The 26768-nt window shown below is 36.9% G+C and overlaps 1 protein-coding gene and 1 long non-coding RNA gene across 2 annotated transcripts in view; one reads left to right on the top strand and one right to left on the bottom strand.

The window, feature by feature from the left end:
- The window catches only part of EFEMP1 (EGF-like fibulin extracellular matrix protein 1), an 83372-nt gene extending 79327 nt beyond the window's left edge, over positions 1-4045 (bottom strand). Inside the window, exons 1-2 of the mRNA XM_090281316.1 lie at positions 3945-4045; positions 2551-2638 (exon numbers count right to left, since the gene is read on the bottom strand). Of these exons, the coding sequence (XP_090137442.1) occupies positions 2551-2631 (81 nt within the window). The 5' untranslated portion in view covers positions 2632-2638; positions 3945-4045. The remainder of the gene's footprint in view (positions 1-2550; positions 2639-3944) is intronic.
- LOC150005993 (uncharacterized) overlaps positions 1-26768 on the top strand; it is a 301478-nt gene that overhangs the window by 120022 nt on the left and 154688 nt on the right. The window lies entirely within an intron of this gene.

Below are 26768 nucleotides of genomic sequence, written 5' to 3' on the forward strand. Positions count from 1 at the left end.
AAAACTCATTCTTCCTAGTTTCCCAACAATGTTCAAGGAACTATACCATTCTCAGGACCCAGGATTATAATTTTGACATCACCATTGACTTTCCCAATTATTTCCCATCAGTTCTACTGACTTTGTGTTCACTTCTGTATCTACCAATTAGTATAAGACTTCCTGACCTCATGAGTAGGCAAGACTCCTTAGCTGGTGTCCAGATCTCTACATGGTTGCACATAGCCTCCATGGCAATCTTGCTTTCGTGGACCCGTTGTTCCTCCATCCAAGAGATCACAGTGGCCTGCAGCCCTCTAATCTCCCATTATTATCATCTCCAGGTTCTCCCTACCACCCAGCTCTAGCCCATCTGACCTTGTCACTTATTGGACTTGTCTTGGTTGTTTTCACTTCTAAAATTTGATTATGCTTTTTTTTCTTCTTTTTTCTGATTCAGGTGCCTCTTCAACCTTTCTAGATTAATCCAAAGTCATTACTTCATTCAGGAACCATCACAGAGTTTCTAGCTCCTCTAGCATGCCCACATTGACATTAATTACATCCTTGATTTTTTACTGCTTTAGCAACTTGAATAATCTCTATAATAATATTATATGTACTTGCTTAGGAACTTTGTATTTTTCAACAGCATCTTCCCAGGGTAAATTCCTTGAGGTTAAGGTCTGAATTTTCTTAGTAAACAAATAAGCTTAAACTCTTGATAGTAATGAGAACTGCATATGCAGATGGTAGATACTTGGCGAGTAAATAACTGAATGGCTCCTATCTTTAATATAGAAGGGGAATGCTATATTGTGGATATGAGCCCATTCTTCTGAAAAGTATCTTTCAATGACAGTTCACTTGAATAATCTGTATGCTAATAGAAAAGACTTCAAGTTTGTTTTAAGTATTTAGTTCCAGTACTTTTAACATTGACCTACTATTATACAAGCCTAGAGTGAATTAAGCTTAACCACTTGCTGACTGTGTAGCATTAAGCAAGTCAGATACTCAGATCTTCAATTCTATTATCAGTAGAAGGAAGATAATGCCACTTACCTCATACTTTGCTGTGACAATGAAAGGAGATAATGTCTACAAAGTGGGGTACTTAAAAATAGTTACATCTTCCTTTAACCATGAGTTATTAGGCATATACAATTCAAAAGAGAATACATAGACCTAATCTTAGCAGGATGTCATAACTGGGAAATCTGTTGTCATAATAGTGAACCCTAGTTAGTAATTTTAAAACAATCGTGCTTAATCCACAGGGAATTTTCTTTGCTAAAGATGAGTAAGGTTTAGGTGATTAGCAAAGGGAAGGGGTTATAAGATGAATATAAAAGTGGATCGCTAATTTAATTTTAGCTCCTTAAGAAGGTAGTAAGTTTAGCCTCATAACAAAACATTTTCATTTGAAGATAAACAAAACATGTACTCATTCCTTTTCAGTAGAGGAAGCAATTACATTTACCATTAAGTTAATAAAATATTTATATTAAACCCTATTTGATTTATAGTTGATCTGAACAACAACAAGGAACATTTGCCAGATGAATATTTAACATTCTAAGGATAATATGGTACCAAAAAAGTGAGATAACGTCTATTATCAGTAATTGACATTAGCTCACTTTTCAGTTTTATTTTTTTAAAAATTGCACATTCTTTTAAGTAGGATTACTTAATTTTAAATTGGAAACAAGTAAAAAATATGTCTTTCATATTCTGATCCAGGACAAATGTCATTTGCCTCATAGCACTGATTAAAGAGCAGAAAATACAGAACAGAGGTGTAAAAAGTAAGGTAAGTACTGCCCTCAGTTCTTACCACATCCATTCCTGGCAGTGGGTGGCAGAGGTCAGACAATATTTTCAATATTTTAGTAAACATTGGTTATACCCATGCAGTTAACTAATTAATCATATATTATTCGGATATGTCAGATATACTAATTAGAAAATGCAAAATCAAATTTCACACAATGCATTTTGAAACCACTTGAGCAAATACCATGTCCTGGTAACACAAAGTCTATCTCAAGGGCATTTATATGAGTTATCAGTTATACTACAAATGAATATTAGCCTTTATAAACTCAACAAAGGCCACTTACCTGAGAACATAAGCTGCACACACAAATGAGGCACAGTGCTTTTGTAATGTTTAACTTTCTTTTTTGATTTGAGGCTTACTCTGCAAGTTTTGTTTCATCTGCATGTATACAGGAGTCCAGGTTTTCCAATTCCTTACACCCATTAATTTACTGAATGTGTTGGAAACATGTAGCTTACTTTGGTTTTTGTTTTAAACGGGTTCCTTTTTGGGGGCCTTGCACAAATCATTACATTTTGGGTCCAATCTCAATTGGTGACCTGAATGAACTTTTCAAAGTACCACTGACAATTTATAAGGGATCTTAAAGGTGCACCATGCTAATGCGTTAATATATTACCCTCTGCAGGCTGCCGCCCACATACACAGGCAGAAGTGGATCAGGTCTCTCCTGTGTCACAGAATCCCTCTGAACCACACTTATCTCAAATTCCATCACCCCTTACCGTGTACGTGATGGTTTCCTCGGTGTCCTGGGACTTGACCAGCGCCAGAGTCAGCATAGTTAAGAAAAGGGCCTTCAACATCGTGAATCTCAAAGAAAACACAGGACAAACCGATGCTTAGTATCAGCTGCGGGAGAAATAACAAAACTTTATCTTTGAAGTAAGAAGCAAGGAAGGGAGGGTGGGGGAAGCTGAGGCTCCACCATAACCAACTTCCAATCTACTTTCTCATCGACCCTCCCCCTCTTCAACCTTCCCCTGGCCAAATGAGGCACCAAAGTGTGTAATGGGGCTGCAGAATTACATTTCACTTGACTCCATCTGGCTGCGCTTGCTCTCTCTCTCTCTCTCTCTCTCTCTCTCTCTCTCTCTCTCTCTCTCTCTCTCTCTCTATATATATATATAAAGACATACAGCATACCTTTTATACTGCACCTACACAACAGGCTCCAGAATGGGGCGGAAGGAAAAGAACAGAGGGTAATTAATTTCAAAAGAGATGGTGCTTATTTATTTATTTATTTAGCGAGAGAGGTGGGACAGCAAGTCTCCTATTCCCTTGAATGTTAAAGCTTTTCCCTATAAGCTCACTTCCATCTAGTGAAGTTCTTTGCACAGCTTAGTAGAAATACTTGCGAACCAATATGAATTACCTTGGCTTCAAACTTAAAAAACGAAACAAAACTCCAAAGCAAACCTCGGGGGGTGGGTAATCTCCTCCCAGTTCTGGAATACCTGCCTCTCAGAGCTCCTTCTCACAGCCCCAGCACAAACTCTCAAAGTGGTATTTCCACTCCGTTCTCTGGGCGCAGCTTTTGTTTAAAAGAATCATGCTGTGTAGAGGAGCGTCTGATTCTCTTATGCCTTATTAGTCCTTCGGTCTCCGACATGCTACCTTCAGGACTGGGGCTGCCTAGGGCCGGAACCGGGGGACCACACCGAAGCTAGAGGTACCAGTTTCGGGATGGCCAGCCTGGAGCCCCCAGAGACGTGAGGTCCCTTTTCTTAACAGGAGGCGAATAGGCAGCAGTCCCGGTAGCTGCTCAGCGCTCCAGCTTCTAACCAGCTCCTTTGGAATCCAGGTGCGTCTTAAAGCTCGCACATTGGCCCCTTGAGATTTTCAAAACCACGTTTATGGGCAAAGCCCTGTCTGATGAGTGTTGGCGAACACACAAATACCCATACAAACAGATGTCACCCTGGTACTCGCACATGCTGACAGATCGAATTCCGAGACCGCACACCTCCACCTCCCTCTCTGCCTGAGACATCCTGCACAGTCTGGGGCAGTTCTCGGGTACACTGCACCCAGCAGGTCACCCCACATACTAGCTGGCGCGCAGCCCTGTGAGCACTGGGCGCAATGGCGTGACCCCCGCGTCGAGGGCTCCTACCTGCGCGGCCGCGCTGCGCTCCGGGCCCGAGCAGTGAGGGGAAGGCGCAAGGGAGGGCAGCCCCGTGGGTCTGTACTGGCGAGGTCTGGCAGCCGCCGCTGCTGCAGGAGGAGGAGGAGGAGGAAAAAGGGAGGGGAAGGGGAGGGCAAAGGGGGGCGGAGGAGAGGACTGAGGGAGGCGCGTGGGCTGAGCCAAGCAATGCAAGCCCGGCGGGAGAGCACGCCGCACAGCAGGTCCGCGTCCCTCCACCAGGTCTCTTCTACGCACTACCTGCCCTTCCTTGCCAGCCCCTCTTCCCCAGTTCCCAGGCATGCCGGAACCCCAGGCCGAAGATGGCACGTGTGGGGTAGGCTGTCTGGGGTTTGAATCAGCCTTGGTGATGCTCCAGCCTCCCGGGCAAATTCTGGTGCCTGTGGAGGGGAAAACATCTCTGGAGGAGAGCTTCTAAGAGTCCTGGAAAATTGCTTAATTCCACCCCTCTACACCATACCAATTAGTGAATTAAAAAAAAAAATCTCACTAATAGAACCGATTACTTTTTCTTTTCTTTCAGATGCTTTTTGTTTGTTTGTTTGTGTCTGGAGTGAAGTAGGGTCTGCTTCCTCAAATGTAAACAAAGGATAATTCATTCATTCAACAAATGTTTGTGACCTACTACCTTCCAAGTGTTGGGAATGGGCCAAGTAGAACTCACACTAGCACAATTGTGAGGTGGGGTTTGTTTTTGGTCTCTCAAACCTCCCTTTTTTATGGATCCTTTTTCTCACTCATTGCCTTTCTTCTCTCCATCTGTGGGAGTCCCCAGTACTGGTCATTCAAAGTTGGACACTTCACTCTCACCTTTCATACTAATGGTGGAATTTCAGGAATCTGGAGAGAAAAAATTTTTTTCCCCTTGGCTTCTTCAAATCATAGCACAAAGATTGCAGTTATGTCTGAAGCCTCCAACTCTAAAATCAGATTAATAGCTTGCTTCTAAGGCAGTCCTGTCTTCTAAGAAGCAAAGAGCCAAATACAATTTCATTAATAAGACAACGTGTAAACTGAAGGTATTAAGTAAGTGCTTTGACCCAGGGTTGGAGGAGGAGGGTGGGAGGGAGAGAAGTAGTTCCTTTTCCTTTCCTGCTATGGGGAAGGCAGTAGATCCTGCAAGAGACAGGCTGTCAAGTGGACGTCTCCCTTCTTTCCTTATCTTTGGGGTATGCAGTGCGTTGCCCAGACGTTGCCAATTTGGTTGCAAGACACACAATATTGGGCAAGATCGGAGGAGCTTCACAACCCGAGCCTTATTTGAGTATAATAAGTACTGAAGATTTTTACTACCAAAATTCAAATAAGTTTATTTTCCTATCCTTCAATGACCTTCAAACTTAAAAAGAAATGGATCTTTAATTTTATACAGTAACTTTTTACTGTCCAGACATTTTATTTCTTTTTGAATTCTTTCTACGTATCCTGAACCTTTTTTTCAGAAATAGTGGGTTAAAACCCCCAACTTCTGTCTCCAGCCTGGAACGTCTCCCATATATCCAACTGCTGATTTGTCTTCATCTGTACACCTGCTGGACATTTCAAATTGTAGAGGTCTTTGGAGTCTCGCCCTCTCTCCCAACCTACTCTTTCCACCTACTTCACTATCTCAATTAAAAGCAATTTTATCTTTACATTTGTTCAGGCCCAATATCATGGAGTTATCCCTTGATTTCTTTTTCCCACACACCCTACATTCAATTCTTCAGAGACCTTTGTTGGCTTTATCTTCAGAATACATCCAGAATCAGACCACTTCTTATCAATTCTTTTGTGAGCACCCTGCTCTAAGCCACCACAATCTTCCACTTGCATTATTACAACAGCCTCCTGATAGACACTTATACACTTGCTCCTCTGCAGTCTTTTCTCAGCGTAAATTATATAAATGGAATCCTGGAATATGTACTTTTTGTGTGTTGGCTTTCTTCACTTAGCATGTTTTGAAATGTATCCTTGCTGTGAGATGTATCAGAAGTTCATTCCTTTTGGTTGCCAAATAGTATTTCATTATGTGGACATATCCTAGTTTATTTATCTGTTCACCTGTTAATGAATGTTTGGATTGCTTATGAATAAAGCTATCACAGACATTTACATAGAAACTTTTGTGTGGACATGTTTTCCATTCTTTTAGGTAAATACTTAGAAGGAGAACTGCTGGGTCATATGGTAGGGGTATGTTTAATTTTACAAGAAAGTGTCAAACTGTTTCCCAAAGTGACTTCCATTTTATTTTCCTGTCAGCAATGTTTGAGATTCCATTTGCTTCACATCCTTGCTAACACCTAGTATTGTCCGTCATTTACAATGTTAGCCATTATTGGGGGAGTATGTAAGGGGCATCTTACTGTGGTTTTATTTTGCATTTCTCTGATGGGTAGTGATGCTGAGCATTTTTAATATGCTTATTGTCCATTCATATATCTTCTTTTATGAAGAGCCTTTTCAAATCTTTAAATAATTTCTTTATTGTTTTCTTATTATTAGTTATAATGCTTTTTAAAACATGGTCTTCCTGCAAGTCCTCTGTCATATATCCGTCGGCAGCCGTCCGTCTCGAGAGACGATGGTGTAGCTTCTTAAGAGTCTATCTGCACCGCCGAGAATGGTTGTGCAGTCCGACTCGGGAGTGACACGGTATCTGTCTCCTCCCGTGTTGAATCGACATCTTGCGATGACGCTGGAGTGTCCTCTCCAGTGAAGCTGAAGCTACAGAGCCTGGGCAGGGTGATATGGAGGGTCTGCTGTTGCCCATGCAGCAGACCCCCCCTCTCTTCGCAGCTGAAGGATCCAAGGGAAAGACGGAGTCAATACAGCTTGGCTTCAGGTGCGCTGCAGGAGTTGCCGGTGTTGACTACAACGTCAAACCGCCTTAGGGACTCCGGCTCCGGATTTTCTGTCAGGGTTTACTCCCTTAGCCTTTCCCCTGAAGAGGTATGCCGCAAGGCAGCGGAGGTTTTTTGGAGTCAGAGTTTTCCTTCTCTGATGTGCCCTGACTGGAAGATCGAACCAGCGACACTTAGCTCGCAGGCCAACGCTCAATCCACTGAGCCAAACCAGCCAGGGTATCTGTCATATATATGTGTATATATATATATATATATATAACATACATATATATGTTAAATATTTTCTCCAAGTCTTTACCTTGTCTTTCCATTTTCTTAATGTTGTCTTTTAGAGCAAGCATTTTACAATTTGATTAAGTCTAATTTTTTAATATTTATTTTGTTTTGTCCTTTTTATGTACTATTTAAGAACAATCTAACCTGAGCAAATCTTTTATGCTCTCTAAACTTCAGTTCCTGTTTCTGTAAAATGAGGAGGATAACACTCTGCTTTTTAAGCTTGTGAGGACAGAGCAAGAAACTCATGTCTAATATCCACTACATGTCAGTGATTCTTCTTACATACTAGAACTTATGGTATGAGAGGCTATAGTAGGCCATTCCTCCATGATAACATAACCCAGTATTATTTAGGTATGTTTCTATTCCTAACAATAGACTATTTTCTAATGAGTCTAAAGATGATAAAATCAGTAATGCATTCTCCAGCTCTCAGGGTAGGCCATTGTTCCACTTCAGGCCAATTAAAATTGAAGGGAAGATTTCTTTTCCATTGTTAGGGGAAAGGCTTTCCAAGCTTGCAGTGGAGGGGAGCAATGGAGTCATTTGCTTCAGTTGCAACCCAGAGGTAAGGCAGCCTGGGCATGAAAGTGATCCACATGCTGTGTGTGGCCAACACGTGGAACCTGGGTCCGTGATGGTATATTCACAGACCCGACTGATCCTGGGATCCATGGTACTCTTAGGGGTCCCCCACAATGTTTTACTTTCTTCCTTTTTTGGGGGTGTGGTAAAAGGAGAGTCTTTATTCAGGTGAACAGTTTGGCAACTTTGGAGAAACAGCCTCTGGAGGAAGCCAAAAGTGTGCTCCAATGTTTCACTTTCTTTTAAAGGCAGAAGGAAAGAGTAGATATCATCTAGCTTGGATTCCGTATGTCTTTATACCACTGTAGTTGTAAGATATAATTTCTTTATGGAGAAAGGGGCCCATGAAGGCAAATGTGCCTAGGGACCATGAAATTCATAGTGTGGCCCTAATTTTTGAGGACTTTTCCAGTTTTTTCAGTGACAGTTCTTTGTTCTGGGAAACCCCTTAGTCCTAGGTAAACTTAAAAGTTTGTGTAGAAGAAAGATATAGTAGAAAGAAAATAGGACAGGCAGCCAGGAGCTCTTGCCTGGACTTTGCCATGCTCTCGCTGGGCAACCATTGCAGTGACTAAACTTCTTTGAGTCAATTCTACATAAACGTTGACTAGAGTAACAACATTTAGCTGTAGTGATTATACTGTACTTATCTCTTGTTATCACATTGTAACTTACCTGTAATGTACCCTTAATTTACCACATTGTTTTTGCCTGTTTCTCATTTATTCCCTCTTCTACTAATAAATATCCTGGTTCTTCTTTGGAAACCAGCCCTTATAGTGGCAGGCTTTGTCTATAGAATGCCCCTAAGTTTCCCAAAAAGAAAGCTCCTAGGTCCTAAAAATAAGTGGAAATGGCCGAGTGCCAGTACAACTAAAATATCAAGGCCCAGAACCTGGAAATTAGGCCTGGCTATGTGGCAGAATTGTCTTCTGCAGTGGTTTAAGTTGTTTCTTGTGTGCTGATGAGACAGAGCATATGAAGAGTATACTTACTGGAAGACAACCTATTCAAAATGAGCTGTCAGTAATTCCAGGATTTGGCTTGTGAACTACAAGGTAGGCCAGGAGCTGGGACACCCACCTGAGCCCTTATTTCATTTATATCCTTTACTTACTGATTTTTACTATCCTTGAATCCAGAACCACAGTTTGACTTAGAACATATCCAGTCTGTATGATTTGTATGGAGCTTATTTTTCCTCTGACTTTTTTTGGGGTGAGCATGTGACTCAGGCTCTGCCAGTAATATCAAATCTCCTATAGTCACAGTGATTTGTTAAAAAATGATAGCTGTACCCTAAGATAATCCCCAGTGAAGGGGCAATGGAGTATAGGGCCTGCATCCAGAGAGCCTGGGTTCACGTCTTAATTGTGCCACTCGTTGGCTCTGGGACCTTGGGAAAATTATTTAACTTCTTTGAGCCAAAGTTTCCTCATGCATATAATGGGGGATAATGGTAATTCCTGTCTCGTAGAGGTTTTTATGAGTATTATGTAGGAGAACACACATAAAGCCCATAGTACATTTCCTTGCACACAGCTATTGCTGCTGTTGTTATTATTAATCACAGTGACCTATCACTCAGTTCATGCTGTAAGCTTAGTAAATCAGATTCATTGTATGATACAAAAGAAGAAGTTACTAAGATTAAAATTTTTCTTCATATTTTGTTTGTAACTATCTCTAGTTCTTGGGATATTAGAAAGAAGTAGAGTCTGGACATTTAATTTGCTGCAGTTTAATGCCTGGGTCATAGAAATGCATGGTACCATACTGAATGACATCCTGAGATGATGGTATTTTTGGAATAAAATGGCTCTGAGATATGTAAGTTTTTGAATTTCAAGTGGCTTATAAAAGTTATACTTTCTTACTGATAAGGAATAGTAACAACTAACACATAGTACTTATACTGTGTCAGGAACTAAGTACTTCATATGTGACAACTCAACAGTAATGTTATTCATGCCTATTTTCTAAAAAGAAGTTGAGGCACAGAGCAGTTTAGTGACTTGCCACGGATATGCTGTGGACATGTAGCTAGTGAGCATCAGAGATAGGGCGGGTGGCGGGGGAGGAGGGCAATAGCAGGCTGTCTGATGCCAGAACCCCTGCTCTAAATGCTTTTCTATGTTATTCTTTCCCCACTACCAACTGAATTTAGGATTGCAGGGACAGAAAAAGAGGCATGAATGATTTCTTCTATGTAGTGCAACTACAAAGATTCAAACTGATACATAGATTGAGCAGATTGCAATTAGAGATTGCAATAAATTCAGCTTGCTAAATTGCTGTGAGCTCAGGCGAAACAGATTTTAAAGATTTCAAGTTCTGGTTGGTGGAGGGAAAAATCACAGTTTCAGAAGTGGTTCAGAGATGTTGATGATCATTCATTGTATGCTTTGAAATGTGTATCTGACTCAAAGATATCCTATCAGTGGGCTCAGTTCTAAGAGTGGTTGATAAAGGTCCACTCTAACTGAACTCCGTGGGTATCCCTGGCATTCCAGAGACCAAGGCTCAGATCCTAGAATTAGCCTACAATTGCTGGCCATGTAGCCAGTCAGGTAATACTTGCGTCCAGTTGCTTTGTAAAAGAATATTCCCTCATGAAGCTGTTGAACGAGAAGCCAATGCTCGAGCCAGAATTGGCTGTATAAGCCTTTGCTTTTCATAGAAATTGTTCATTTGTCAAATACTAGTTTTCTTAGTAACATGATAAAAAAAATGGTCACTGACAATTGTAGCTCTGTAACATTATTCTTGCAAGAGAATAATGTTGATTAAATTATTTTCTTGGGCTGCTTTCATATTGATGCTTAAACATTCAATACTTTTGAAAAGCTAAGTTTACCATTATTATCCATGAAAATACCTTTCTGGTGAATTTACGTATGGATTTCTGTTTTACTTGCCATTGTTGAAACAAGTCCTTAGAAAAGAGAGCCTTTAATATCCTTTTTAGTGCTAAAATTCTTTGATTCTTTGTCTTTGTCACTGAATCAGAGTCAGCAAAAGGCTAAGAGAAAAGGTAAGTTTAAGTGGGTTTTCAGAAGATGCTAAGTCTTTTCTAACACACACACACATCATTATAAACTTGTACATGAAAGATCATGTGTATTTTCAACTTTATTTCTAAAATACCCCCAAATGTTAATCCATGTATCTGGTGGCCTAAGCCTTACAGAAGACTCACTGAAATACGTGGAAGTTGGATTGCAGCCTTGGCCTCAAAGAATATTGGCAGATTTGCACTTATGTGACATTAATTTGCCTCAACTATGTCATTGGTGAGTTCTTTGTTTTAGTGAGTGCCAGATGTATTCTTCTTCTGAATATATTTGATGAAACTCTATTCCTGAATGCCAAATGGACATGAGAAAACTTTCAGTCATCTGGAGCTTGTAAATCGTTCTAAAATTTTTGGAATTTTATTGAAGGCTTGATTTCATCATAGAGCAGAGAATACCTTGGATGAATAAAAAGCAAATCAATCAGAAATGATTGGAACCAGTAATTAGAATTTCCTTGGAGAGATAAAATGTATGATGTAAATCCACTGCCTTGCAAAAGAGATTGCTTTCTAATAAGTTATCGGATCTTACAGAGCAACTTCAGATGCTGACACAGATGTGAAGGTTTATTTTGTTTTTGGTTACAAGTTCCTCCCTCTATCCTTTCAAATTTAGCTTTTCCGGAAACTTTATTTGGCTAATCAAGGCTTGATGGGATTGCAAGATGATTGTCCTATAGAGCAAAAAATTAGAAATAATACACCTGAAAATTAGTAATTTTATTTCAATATGTAATTTGAAGAGATGGCTTATCACTCTCCCACTTTTGCCAGTTTGGAATATTTTCATATTTTGTTGACTTTTAGATGATGTTTCATATTTTGTTGACTTTTGGTGTCCTACTTTCTAACTTTATTTTACCTTACTTAAATTATTTTTTCTTCACTTTGTGGACTATTATTAAAATAGAAAATCCCCCTTATCTGTCTTTTTGTAAACTCTTAATCTTGGCCTTGATACTGATTGCAGATACCAAAATTGGTTTTTAAATGTCTTCAAAATATTTAAATTATTTTTTTAGGAAACTGGTTCAAACAAAATCAAAGACATTGTGCATATTGAAATAGAGAATTTTTAAAAGTGTGTAATAGCATTAGCAATACTGATTTATAATTTTTTTCTTAGTATGTGACATCCTAAAACAATGGCACTGCTTAGACCAAAGCTTAAAATGGAATGGAGGCTATTTTTACTCTGCTCTTAGAGGAATTTTAAGCTATAAATTATTTTGATAAACTAGAATTAACTTCTTTCTCACTATAAAATGTAAAACAGCAAAAAAACAAAAAAACAAACAAACAAAAAAAAAAACGACCCCCAAAACAAAGCCTTTCTACTTGGAATTACAATAAGCTGCTAATGAAAAAAATACAAGGAATGATATATTTGACTTTTATTGTTGATTAAATAGGGCAAATGTGGAAACTCTATTCAAGGTAAGAGGTTAAAAGTTTACATATCCACAAGGGAGATATTGCAGAGATAGTGCTTAGATTTAAGCTTGTTTTTTTTTTTTTTTTAAATAAATCTGTTCAAACAGATGCTTCAATTATAGTTAATTTTTTAAAAAGCCAAGAGTTATAAAACACTTGAATTTTTTCAGTTTGGTTGGAAGAATGGCAGGATCAGAAAGGACTTTCCATTCTGACTTAAGATAAATGAATTCATTTTGTGGTAAAAAGGAAAAATAAGAAAAATGGAATATTAGCATCCATCTGCTCCAACTCCATCATGAAACTTGGAACTTAGATGACTTGTCCAAGTTAATCCTAGTTAGTGGCAGAGCCAAAGACTAGAACCAGGTGTCTTGACTCCTCATCTTTGGAGCATCCAGCTTCCTTGCCCTGTCTCTTCATCTACAACCTCTTTTGTGTATTTGATGTAATCTTCATTATCATCATCCATCCATATAATCTGAATTGAACATTTGACTGAGGCATGTTTCCAGGTTTAGGGAGAAGTTGGGTGGAGCTTACATGTACATGTGCAGAATTAAGTGTGTGTTACCTCTCTCTTCTGCTAAGCTGTGATCTTCTTGAAGGCAGGAACTGTGTCTGTCCACCTCCCTTCCAGTCCACATTGCAGAACATGCTCTAGGAAACTTTAGGCAGAATGCACTCTGCCTCAGGAAATTTCTCCACCTGCTCTTTCCTGTGAATCCTCTTGTTTGTTTTAATTTCTGTCCAGATACCTCCTCCTAGGAATCCTCCTCTTGGCCTCTACCTCCTTTGGACTGACAATTCACCTGGTGAACCTGACTTTGATTTTGATATCTTTTCTAGAAATTACCTTTTATATTATTTCTGCTTACCACTGTGCTCTGCAAACTTTGGGAAAAAGTGACCCCCAATATCTGCCCATGCTTTAAGCTTCCAGATCACTGCCCTTATACTATACTAATGCCTGGGTCCCACCTGTCTGGGAGTTGAAATTGATAGTTAAATCTTTGTATTGTTGAGGAAATGAAGATAGCCTGGCTCTTGTTAGATACTGAACAGATATTTGTGAAACAAACATGAAAAACACTTCCTAGTGTCATCTTTGTCCTCATCCTTTTCATCTTTTTTTAGCCCTTTGAGTGCCAACATCACTGTGAGTGACGCTGACAAATATTCCCAAAAGTGCCAGTGTTGCTTCTGGTGACTTTTTTTGATGGCTATAAATGTAAATAACAATGGAATAATTAATATTCTATGTTGTGTTCTCTTTTTTTGTACCTCAGGTTATATATTGATATACTTTTTATCATGTTGACCGAAATTTCAAATTACACATGGCACTCAAAGGGTTAAAATATTTTAAAATTATTTTTCTATTACAATTGTCCCATTTTCCCCCCTTTGCTCTCCCCTGCTCTACCCACCTCCCCCGTCTCCTGCAGTCAATCCCCATTTAGTTGTCCATGTCCATAGGTCATTTATGCGAGTTTCTCAACTAGTCCCTTCCTCTTCTTTTTCCTCTTCTCCCCCTCCCACCTCCCCTCTGGTTACCACCAGTCTGTTCCTGGTTTCCATGCCTGTGGTTCTACTTTGCTATTTGTTTGTTTTGTTCATTAGGTTCCCGTGTTAGGTGATATCATATGGTATTTGCCTTTTGCTGCCTGGCTTATTTCACTAAGCATAATACTCTCCAGTTCCATCCATGTTGTCACAAAAGGCAGGAGTTCCTTCTTTCTTTCTGCTGCATAGTATTCCATTGTGTAAATGCACCACAGTTTTTTGATCCACTCATCTACAGATGGGCACTTAGGCTGTTTCTAGCACTTGGCCATTGTAAATAGTGTTGCTATGAACACAGGGGTGCATAGGTTTTTTTGAATTGGTGTTTCAGGATTCTTTGGGTATAATCCTAGCAGTGGAATTGCTGGATCAAACAGCATTTCCATCCTTAGTTTTTTGAGAAAATTCCATACTGTTTTCCATAGTGGCTGCACCAGTCTGCATTCCCACCAACAGTGCACTAGAGTTCCCGTTTCTCCACATCCTCGCCAGCACTTGTTGTTTGTTGATTTATTTATGATAGCCCTTCTGACTGGGTGTGAGGTGGTATCTCATTGTGTTTTTAATTTGCATCTCTCTGATGGCTAGTGATATTGAGCATTCTTTCATATGTCTATAGGCCCTCTGTATGTTCTCCTTGGAGAAGTGTCTATTCAGGTCCTTTGCCCATTTTTTAATTGGGCTGTCTGTCTTGGTGTTGAGTTGTGTAAGTTCTCTATATATTTTGGATATCAATCCCTTGTCTGAGTTATCACGGGTAAAAATGTTCTCTCATACAGTTGGTTTCCTTTTCATCTTGCTGATGTTTTCTTTTGCTGAGCAGAAACTCTTTAGTTTGATGTAGTCCCATTTGTTTATTATTTCCTTTATTTCCCTTACCCTAGGAGATATATTGGTGAAAATATTGCTGCATGGGATATCTGAAATTTTATTGCCTATGTTTTCCTCTAGGACTTCCATGGTGTCACAGCTTACATTTAAGTCTTTTATCCATCTTGAGTTTATTCTGGTGTATGGTGTAAGTTGGTGGTCTGGTTCCATTTTTTCACATGTCCCTGTCCAGTTCTCCCAGTATCATTTGTTGAAGAGGCTCTTTTCATTCCATTTTATGCTCCTTCTCCCTTTGTCAAATATTAATTGACCATAGATACTTGGGTTTATTTCTGGGCTCTTTATTCTGTTCCATTGATCTATATGTCTGTTCTCATGCTAGTACCAGGCTGTTTTTATTACAGTGGCCTTGTAGTATAGTTCGATACCAGATATTGTGATTCCTCCTACTGTGTTCTTCTTTCCCAAGATTGCTGAGGCTATTTTGGGTCTTATTTGGTTCCATACAAATTTTTGAAGTATTTGTTCTAGGTCTGTGAAATATTTTTAATAGGGATTGCATGGAATCTATAAATTGCTTTGGGTAGTAATAACATTTTAATGATGTTAATTCTTCCCACGCATGAACATGGTATATGCTTCCATTTATTTGTATCTTCCTTAATTTTTTTCTTCAGTGTTCTGTAATTTTCTGAGTACATCTTTTACCTCCTTGGTTAAGTTTATTCCTAAGTACTTTATTTTTCTTGTTGCTATAATAAATGGAATTTTTTTTCTAGTTTCTATCTCTGATATTTCATTGTGTACAGAAATGCCTTCAATTTCTGAATATTGACTTTATACCCTGCTATTTTGCCAAATTCATTTATTAGGTTGAGTAGATTTTTGGTGGAGTCTGTAGGGTTTTCTATGTTCACTATCATGTCATTTGCAAATAATGATAGTTTTACTTCTTCTGTCCCAATTTGGATGCCTTTTATTTATCTTTCTTGCCTGATTGCTGTGGCTAGAACTTCCAAAACTACATTGAATAGAAGTGGAGAGGGTGGACATCCCTTTCATCTTTTAATTGACTCTTTAGCTTAGGGACATGATGTTTAGCACCATGTGTGATGTAAAATGACTCATGGTTCAATTGATCACACTTAGATACTTAAATAAAACTTACTCTTAATCTTGAACCTCCAGTTAGCTTCTTTAAATACCTTTTAAATTCACAAATTGTGTGAATAACTGGTGATTTTTTCTCTCTATGTGTTGTAAAGACTTAGTTTGGATGTAAGTTTTTGGTCTAGTAACAGATAATTTTCTCTTCTAAGGAACTACCTAATCAGTGAAGAAAATGGGGTTGTGCTGTATACACATGCTGAATTTCTATCACATAATCTTCTTTCAAACACTCCTAGAAATTCTAGGTTGAAGCTAACTAATAAATAGCAATTTAAAAATAATATACAAATCAGCTATATTTTAGAAAAAGTAGTACTTATTTTTCTTCTGCAGAAGTTTATTGAAATAGTATAACAATAGGCTTACAAGTGACAATCTCAATTAGCAGCTTTTTCTCAGTGATTTACTAACATTTAAAAATGAATTTATTATTTTTCTAAACATTCTGTAGTTTCCTTCATCCTAATTACTCTTTAAACAATAACATCTGTTTTTTCTAATTAAAAATAATATATGCTTAATGTAGACATTTAATAAGTATAAGAAAAAATAAAGATTCAGGTTAAAATCATCCATAATGAAAACGACTTAAATATTATCAAAGAGACAAGTATTAAAATTTCATCATATTTCTTTATAAATTTGTTTATATGTTCATTCACTCTCTCCTAACCTTTCTCTCCCCATATTTATTCTAAGTGTATGTGTAAATATGGACAATGTTATTTGGAGCACTTACATTATACATATGTACAAGATTTTACACATTGCTTTTTTATTTTTTAGCATTATAGGTTAAACATTTTCTCCTATCGTGTAATGTTTTGTAAAGCTTATCTTTGATTTTTTTTTATTTTTATTTTTTTATGACTAATCTTTAGTGCTAGGTTCTGATCATTACTGAATTGGATGGACAGCCATAATTTCCTGGATAATAATTATGCTCCACTTTAGTTGATTGAAAATTCAGCTTTAATAGAAAAATTATCCCTTTCATTTCATGACTCTTACAGATTGGGTTCCTGGCTGGTTTGGCTCAGTGGATTGAGCGTCGGCCTGCGAGCTAAGTAAGTGTCGCTGGTTCGATCTTCCAGTCAGGGCACATCAGAGAAGGAAAACTCTTGATTCCAAAAAACCTCCACTGCCTTGCGGCATACCTCTTCAGGGGAAAGGCTAAGGGAGTAAACCCCGACAGAAAATCCGGAGCCGGAGTCCCTAAGGCGGTTTGACGTTGTAGTCAATACCGGCAACTCCTGCGGCGCACCTGAAGCCAAGCTGTATTGACTCCGTCTTTCCCTTGGATCCTTCAGCTGCGAAGAGAGGGGGGATCTGCTGCATGGGCAACAGCAGACCCTCCATATCACCCTGCCCAGGCTCTGTAGCTTCAGCTTCACTGGAGAGGACACTCCAGCGTCATCGCAAGATGTCGATTCAACACGGGAGGAGACAGATACCGTGTCACTCCCGAGTCGGACTGCACAACCATTCTCGGCGGTGCAGATAGACTCTTAAGAAGCTACACCATCGTCTCTCGAGACGGACGGCTGCCGACGACGACAGATTGTGTTAAATATTTGTCTATACTATGACAACACCATGTGTATTTTTGTTTTCATTACATTGACCTATGGTCTATGATTCTCACATATATGCACATGTGTCTGTCTCGCCTATACGACCAAAACTCCTTGAGGGGTCAGGTCATTATTAATCTGATATCCTCAGCTCTCAGATGAGTGGCTCTACTTTGTGCTTCATATGTATTTATTAAAGAAACTTGAAGAAATCGAGGCCCAGGAACTTTAAGTTGTCCCAGAGAGTAGGATTTGTCTAGACCTCTTTGCTGGAGGGCAGGGCTGGTCTCCTTAGTTTCTTCGTTACTGAAGTTACTGTAGGCCACAGCACAACTACACTGATAATAATAATCTGTTTTCTAGTCTCTCTAGTCTTGGTGTTTGTTTTTTACTGTGGGACTTTCAGTTCCAAATTTTCTTCTTCTGGGCAAGGCAGGCTTGGATGAGGGTTTGGTGAGGGCTGCTACATGGGCTCCTGAATGCATCCTTCTCACTTCTGCTCACATCCTGGGGATGAAGCCTGAGGTATTGCATTGGCCACTGCAGTTCCTACAACTGGGCTAGATCCCTCAAGCTTCAAAAACGAAGAGTTTTCTGGAGACTCCAATGTTCTGAAACTGCCCTGGACTCATAGAGAAATGAGGGAATTGTCTCACGTTTCCTTTTGAGCTACATTTTGCCACACGGGCACCAAAGTGGCATTGCACTGGACATCAATACTCACACAGTCGACAGCAGAAAGAATTTCTCTCACCAGAACCTTTCCTGAGGAATCAAAATGTGAGACTTTGGTCAAGGGAACAAATCTGGGTGGTCCTACTACCTCAGGGCATGCTGCTACCCCCCTTTCTTCCTCCTGGGACTACTGTCTCTTTGTTATTGAATCAGACTTGAGTTCTCCTTGGAGGCTTAGTTTCCCCATGCAAATCAGCTTCCAATAGGCCCACCTTCCCTGTCCACCACACAAACTTATATATCTGAATTTCAATGAAAAACATGGTATATGAATCTCTATGTCTAATTATACATTAGTCTGCAAGGAAGATCTGCTGGTTAGTAATGAAGAGAGAAAAGATTTTGAACTTATACCACAGAGTCAAAAATCTTTGAACAACTGCTATTCTGGCCATGGGCTAGTTCTTATTGGTATGCCTAATCACTATCACTTTTCATCTCTTCCCCACAGCATCTACTATTTGTCTTTCCTCCCTGCCATCTTTTAGCCCTTCATTAATTTTTCTACAAGATGCCGAGGAAAGCCAGATTTCTTAAACCTACATTATTGCATTTTCATAGAGTAGGTAACAGCAGGGTCACAGAAAATAAAGTTATTCTTGTCCCTTTCATTCTTACTCATTTTTCTATTAAGAGCCTTAAACTGGAGTTGAAGAAGTTAATAATTAGTTTAAATGAAATAAAACATTTTGGAGTAATATACAAAGAACTAGACTCTTGTCTTCTATATTTTAGCCTAAGGATCATTTTTCAGACCTGTCTTATTCTCATAGTCTCATATTTATCAAAGGTCTCGCAACATTAAACAGACCCTAGATTTTGAATTCTTTGACCTTCTGCACTAGTCTTTTTCTTTTTTTATGATTATACTTCAGAGCTGAAGGTTTAATCTCATTCCTCTATTGTACCGATGAAGAAACTTACTTGAAAACACACATACACATTTAATAGCAGAGCTGGGTTTAGAATTCTGTTTTCCTGTTAATATACAATATTCATCTCTATAAAATATTATATGTACTATTTATCCCTTCATTTCTTTTTGAGTGTCTGATTTACTCAGGCCCTGGGTTAGGTGTCAGGGGATGCAAAGAAGAAAGCCCAGTCTCTGGCCCACCCTGATTTTGAAGGGGAGACAAATAATGCTTACACCTCTCTGAAGAAATCAAAGATATTTTTTGAGACACATGCTACACATATCTGTAAGATAGTTATTCAAGTCTTGGAAGCAGTTTATAAGAACAGAAGAAAATTATAAAAGCATATTATTAGGGTAAGTGTATAGAGATGCAGATATCTTTTTTTAGTAATAAGCAGCTGTTAAGCATTCATTACATCTGCAACAAGCTCTAGCAGGGCAGGGACTGTTTTCTGCCTTTTCAGCTTTGTGCCAATGCTTGCCATGGAATAGGCTCTCAACAAAAATGTGTTGGATGAATTATTGAGTAAACAGTGTTTTCTTGGCTACTGTGGTTTAGTTGAAGGATATCACAGGACACTCTGAGGGTATTATGAAGAATGTGGCTCCCTTCTTTTAAAAAAAAATTTTTTTTTGAAGAGTGATTTTCTTCAACAAATGTGTATCAGCTACCTTTTGTAATTCTGTTTTGCTAGCATTTTCTTTGAAAGACCTGAAGAAACTGCTTGCTTAAGGAAACTTGGAAATACACTAGGGTTAATTTGTATATGTTTTCATCTTTCCAACTAGATTTCCTAATGTACAAATTTATGAAAACATAAGTTCATGTTTTATTATTTTGTTTCACTATTTCATTTGAACAATGGTTAGATTTTAAAACACAGAATGTGTAAGATACAGCCAAACTCAAAAGTCCTTTACAAATGAAAGTGAATTTCTATTATTTGTAAGTTTGATAATGCATTAAATCTGACTAGCTTCCAATTTGTGGAAATAATATGTATATGAGAAAGCTCTTAGTCATATATTTAAAACCAATTGACAGACTGTTCCTAAATTATAAAGCCTGTGACTGTGTGCTCTTCGAATATTTAACTCTCAGTAAACTCTATGAAAAATAAATAACCAACAATTTATGGACAGTAATGTAGACTAAATTATTGGTTTCATTGCTATAGAGAGATAGAAGTGTTTAATTTGGTGATTAATTTTAATTAGGTGATTATGTGCTGATTAACTGATAATGCATTTTATTTGAAATGATTAAATATGGTTTGGTTGCTATAATTGGATTTTATGAATAGAAAGGAAAACAGCCAACTGTCTTATATAAAATCATCTGGATGGTTTGTGTGTATAGATATGTATTATTTATTTTTAAAACTTGATTGTTTTAAAAAAATTTATTGATTCCTCAGTTTTTCTACAAATATCTGTAGAACTCGTGCTGCATATTAAGCACTGAATTTACCACTCTTGCCCCTAAGGACATTACAATCCTGATGGGTGTCACACATGTAAGCAGGAAATGATAATGCCATGGGATGGAGCAGCACAGAGCACACAAGGAAGAATACCTTGGGAGTTTAAGGGAGGCTTATCTCATAGAAAGAAGGACATCTGAGACAAGTTCTTAGGTGTCAAGCTAGCCAGGGCATGAAGGAATTAACCTTTCATAAAAGGCTCAGAGAGCTTCCAGGGGAGCTGTAAGAACTTTAGTATGAACAGAGTAGAAAGAGCAAGGACGATTGGGAAAAAGGGAGTTGAGACTGGAGGTACAAATTGGGGTTGGGTCTTGAGGCTCTTGTTTGCCATACTAGGCAATCTGAGCTGCATAGTGCTCTCTATAAGTGGTTTCAAGTATATTTGTCTTAAATAGAAGCATGTTGACTGAATTTAGAAACAGAAGTCATATTTGACCTCGAAGAGAGGAGTTTAATGGGAGGAATGGAAATGTATACCAGGCTGCAGCTGGTTGAAAAGTGAATGAAAAATGATAGAATAGAGACAGTGGTTGCTGTCAAGAAGTTGATTTGATTTATGAAACATTTGAGGTTTGTATGTCATTAAACATATAGGATTAGTTTAGAATTATAGGTTGGCTACAATAACAGATGATAGGTTTATCATCATATACTTTTCTTAATGTATGTTAATTTTATTTTCCAAGAGTATTGTGAAGAAAATAATGTTAGGTGATAAACGTGTTTTCTCCAAGAAGAAGTGTCTTAAAATGATCAAGGCTAACCTAAGAATTATGATGTATCTGCCTGAGATCTGATAAGTTCCTACAAAGTTCTGTCTCACAGTGACTAATTGTAGTTATAATTACTGCTATAAAGAAAGCTGGTCACTAGAATCTAATTTTTGAAAATAGCTTATTCATTTTATACAAGAATTCATGACATTATAAAAGACACTAGCTAGAAGAGCTCCTTGGCTCTTTTATTCATGTAAAATTATTTGATTAACAAAAATTCTGTTTTCATAATATGCAAAGCAGCTGACCTATGCTGTAAGTACCATGTTGCCTACCTTTCAGCACAAAAAAAAATTTTTTTCAGGCTATAAACATTAAAAATGAAAATGATAGGTGATGCTTCTGATGTTAAAATTGCTATGAGGGTGGATTTACTACAAAGTTAATGAAACTTCAGAGTCCCCTCACTTGCACAGCATTTTACCTAATTTTCTATTTTTAATTTCTAAGGCCTTGCACCTAATTTTATATTCATAATTTTGTATTCTTCTTAAAGAAGGCTCCCAACATATATAATTTTCAAACCGATAAAAATACGACTCTACCCTTATTTCTCTGTAATAGGTTACCCTTAAAGAATCTCATGGTGAAGATTTGAAGCTTTTACTTGGAACTTTGTCAAGAAAAGTGGAGAAGCAAACTACTGGAAGGAGAAGCACAGATACTTAAAATTTAAACAGGCAACAAAGAGTAGAATTCTTGAGAACCAACAAAGCAAAAAATTTCTACAACTAAGTAATTTTATTTTATCTGTGTGTGGCTTTGTGATCTAGTAAGAGGCCACAATTTTTTGAGGCTTACTGTGAGCTATGCTTAAATTAATCTTCACAACAATGCTATGAAGCATTGCTGTCTGCATTGTACAGATGAGGAAGCTGAGGCCTTGAATACCGAGACTGATCTGGCCCTTCCTGTTAAGGATGCATTTAACTTTGCTGTGTATTGTTCCAATTGTCAATACACACTGTCTAAGCGGTCAGGTTTGGTATAGAAAAATGTATCCGAAGACAAATATTCTTGGTCATAAGAGAGCTATTAGAAACCAGGCTGGCTCAGTGTACATCATGACCACACAAGAAAAGGGACCCCAAGCACTTGAGGAAGTCTGTCTGTGGCATCATTAGCATATGAGTATATTAAAAGGTGCCTGGTATGCAAAACATAGTTTATTTTCATGTTTCAAATATGAAATCTGATTTATAGAAAAATTTAAAAGCCAACACCTGGAATCAGGCAGAATCTCCTTAGAATTAGTAAATTTTTAAGTGACTTTAGTTGATTTTGTCTTTTTTTCTTATTCTTTTCTGATTATAAAAATTTTTTCAGAAGTTGGTAGGAAAGGGGGTTGAAACAAGTGAATTTTTGAAGGCTCTTATCACTCTATAATGTGACTGTATAATGCTGTTTAAGGTCTCTGTATTTTGTAAATTACAAAAAATCCTGCTGTTAGAAATTTAGCAAATCATTTTATAGCTGAACGAGTTGCTTCTGAATATTATGTTTAACCTAAGCAGCTGACAGATTTATTCTTCCAATATCCCCCCACCCTTGCCTCTCTAACCCCCCTACGTACTAATTTTGTCTTATTTAGTCATGAATAAATAACATTTGTGATTACAGTTTGTGATGGCCCTTGGGAACTGTGAGATGCTCTCAACTGGAATTTAAATTTCTACAAGCAGTAATCCAATTTGTCAGATTTTGGGATCTTAGCCATGTATACTTAGCATTATTCAATCACCAGAGTCATATCTCTAAAAAAGAACAGGTCTCGCCACATAAATTCAGTCTCTGAATGAAAGCCAGCATGAGTCAAGCAGACACGACTAATTGGGTCTTCCCTGTAAAGAACTGTAAAGAACATTTGTTAGCAAGTTGTGGCATAATTGTTCATTATCTGATAGAAAACTCTTAACTCTTTTGGGAAAATGTTTTTCTATGAAAACATAAAATATATGAGTTGGGGGTACTTATTGGGAGGTTGAAGCCATGTTTTAAATGTAACAGAAATCTTGGACTTTCGATACTAAGGCATCAAATTTGAAATAAAAATTAAAATATTTTGGACTGATCAAGTTTGTCTTCTAATTACAGCATGGCTTACTGTGTTTAATGAAGCATACTAGCACTTGTGTGAAAGTTAGAGCTGGATAATTTTACTTGGAATTTAAACCACCTGTATCCCTGAATTTTTCATTCTCTCATTTCCTTTTTTAATACATGCATAGTTATTTAGAGGAAGGGTGAAAACCAGGCTTGATCTTTAAATTCTAAAGCATTTGCAGGATTCTAATAGAAGTGCCACCTTGGTAGGTTGTTCTTTGGATTGAAAACTTTTTCTCCAGGCAAGGGGGTCCATGTAACCACTGGGAATGAAGTGTGGGCTATAATTCTTAGTCATTTGTTGATGTAGGCTAAGTTCCAAACAATGAACTAGAGGCAAAAGTCCCTATGTTCTATTACTAATCCCCGTGGTCTCTTAGGTTCCTTTTGTTTTTCTTCTCATTACATTATTAACTGTATAATGTCAGGGGATATATCAAACTCCCATAATGGAAGCGCATGTATAAACAATTTATAACTTAAAAATTTCTTATCCTATATGTAGGGTTCTCATATTTAATGTATACCATCATTGAACTCTAGATAACTTTTTAAAGCTGTTAGGTTTCTGAAGATTTTCTAATTTATTCCCTGATATTGGATTTTAATTTTTATGACTTCCTTACTCTATTGTATTTAATTGTGGCCATAATAGGGCATTTAAAAATCATTTCACTAGTGACTTCCATTACATTCTGTTGTTGGATAGTCTTGTGTTGGATTCCACAGTACTACTTCTTGAGCCTCAGCAACTTCCCTTTGAAAAGTGTCAGATTCACCATAAAGAGAAATGTGAAACTTAAAAACTCATAATGATATTATCTCTGGTGCTGTTTACATACAACATTATTTTTCTAAGTACTACATTTAAATTGTTTTTCTTTTAAAATTATTTATTATACATAATTATTGTAGAAGGTAAGAAAATAATGACAAGCAAAAAGACAAATTCAAATCACCTCAAATCCTATCATCCAGAGGTAACAAGTGTTAACATTTTAATTTTGATGTGTATCATTTAATATCTTGGTTTATGCACACACATATTAGTACATATATATGTGTGTATATATATTATGATGCCATACTATATCCACTTATATTGCAGCTATTTTTCCCATTTAATATTATTATCAACACATTTTCCTGTTTACAATGAGGTATCTATGTTGTCATCTCATGATTGCTAATGTGATGTTGTATAGATTGCTAGAACTTATTTACTCAATCCTTAACTTTTGGATTTTCAAGTCATTTCCAAGTTTATATTGTTATAATAAGTTTTCTAATTAGTGTCTTTATGCATATATCTTGTGCATTTAACTGTTTATTTCCTTAGGATCGATTTCTAAAAGCATAATTCCTAGGTGAAATGTAAGCACATATTAAAGCTTATGTATCTGTTGCCAAATCACTCCCTAGAAATAATACATCAATATATACTCCCTCCTATTGAATGAGTGATTTTTTAAATCCCATACTAGCCTTTCATCTTTGACATTCTCACAGTTGAAAATGACATCACATGGTTCCTTTAATTTCGATTTCATTAATTACTAGTAACATTTAATGCCTTTTTATGTATTGACTTGCACCTCTATAATTTTTTAAATGGATTTTCTGTTTCAGTGTTTTGCCTAATCTTTGATTAGATATATTTATAGGATTAAAAAATATGTAGTAACCCTTTGTCTATTAGATTTGTTACAAGATTTTTTACTTTGTCATTTGCCTTTTAATGTTTGTGATTTTTGATACATAGTTTAAACCTTTAGCTTTTATTAAAAAAGTAAATATATTTGCACAACTGAACACATAAATGCCATGTATACTGTTTGAATAATAATAATCATTAGCAAGTAACTCTGTATTTACATCCCAGTTGAAGAATAGTACATTTCCAAAACCTTTGAAGCTGCTATCATATTACATTCTGTCTTCTTCCCAGAGGTAGCCAATTTCCTTAACTTTGTTTTTAATTTTTTTATAGTTTTGTCACATTTAGGCAATTATTAAACAGTGTATTATTTAATTTTGTATATTTTTGAATTATATTAACTAGATTTATACTTTATGAATTCTTCATGACTTCTTTTAATTTTTTCAAACTAAACATTATCCATTAAGAATCATCAATATTAACACATTCTTTTTAATGCATTATGGTATTCTACTATATGGTCATATCACAATTTATTTATTCATTCTTCTGTTGTTTTTTGTGTTTTGCTATTATTAAAAAAGAATCCTACCTTCAACATTCCTGTACATATCTCCTGGTGCTCATATAAAAGAAGTGTATCCTTAGCATAAGAGTTGCTGGGTCATAGGGTAGGCATATTTTCTGCTAAAAAATAATAGCCAAATTGTTTTTCAAAGGGCTTTACCATTTTATGCTCCAAGCAGCAGTATTTAAGAGCTTCTGTTGTTCCAAATTATTGTTGTAATATTTTGTATTATCAAGCTTTAAAATCATCAGTGGCTGTAAAATGGTATCTCATTGTGGTTGTATTTTGCTGATTACTGATAAAGTGAGCATCAGTTTATTGGTCATTTGTGGATGCTTCTTTGAGGAATGCCTGTTTCATGTATTTTGATCTTTTAAAAAAAATTGAGTTGTCTCTCCTTTCTTCTTTCATTCTTTCCTTCCTTTCTTTTTCCCTCATTGAAATCTCCGAACTTCCAGAAATCAGAAAATATTAGTGAAGGCGTTCAGGAATCTGCTCATTTTAGTACTTGTTTACCTTTCTGGATTCCATCTTTTAAGTCATTTTTTGCTTCTGAAGAATCCTTTTATTTTCTTGCCATCTAAACTATATTTCTAAAAGGTTTTATAAAAATGTTTTATTCACAATTTTTGGTATCCAGTACAAAAATGCTACTTGGTGTACAACACATTTATGAAATTATAAATCTAGGAATTTAAAATTTTTATATAGTCAAGTCTATCAATATTCCCTTGTATGGGTTTTGTTTTTGGTGTTAAAATTAGGAAGTCCTGCTTCACTTCAAGAGTATTCAAATATCCACATATATTTTCATTTTGTAATATTTAAATATGTAATTTATTTAGAATATCTCTTGATGAAACATGAGAAGTAGAATTCTAATTTTATTTTTTCTTTGATAGTTAACTTGTCCTAACATCTAAGTAATTTGTCAAAAATAAAAATATGAAATAATAAAAGCTGAAGTTAATATCATCGATAAAAATCGTTGTGTTTGACTAGAAGCTATAATCATACTTGTTATTGCCATAATATGAGAAACAAATTATTAAAATAAATGGCTTTGTGTTGTTAAAAGTATAATATCTTAATTTTCTTTGTACTCTTGGAAAGAAAAAGGACTTTTAATTCCTTGGTTTTGCCAGTGCCTACTTAGGAAGATACATTTTTTCTTAAAAATTC

This window comes from Furipterus horrens, unplaced genomic scaffold, assembly GCF_987537825.1.
Source record: "Furipterus horrens unplaced genomic scaffold, mFurHor1.1.pri manual_scaffold_6, whole genome shotgun sequence".
Classification (NCBI taxonomy): Eukaryota; Metazoa; Chordata; class Mammalia; order Chiroptera; family Furipteridae; genus Furipterus; species Furipterus horrens.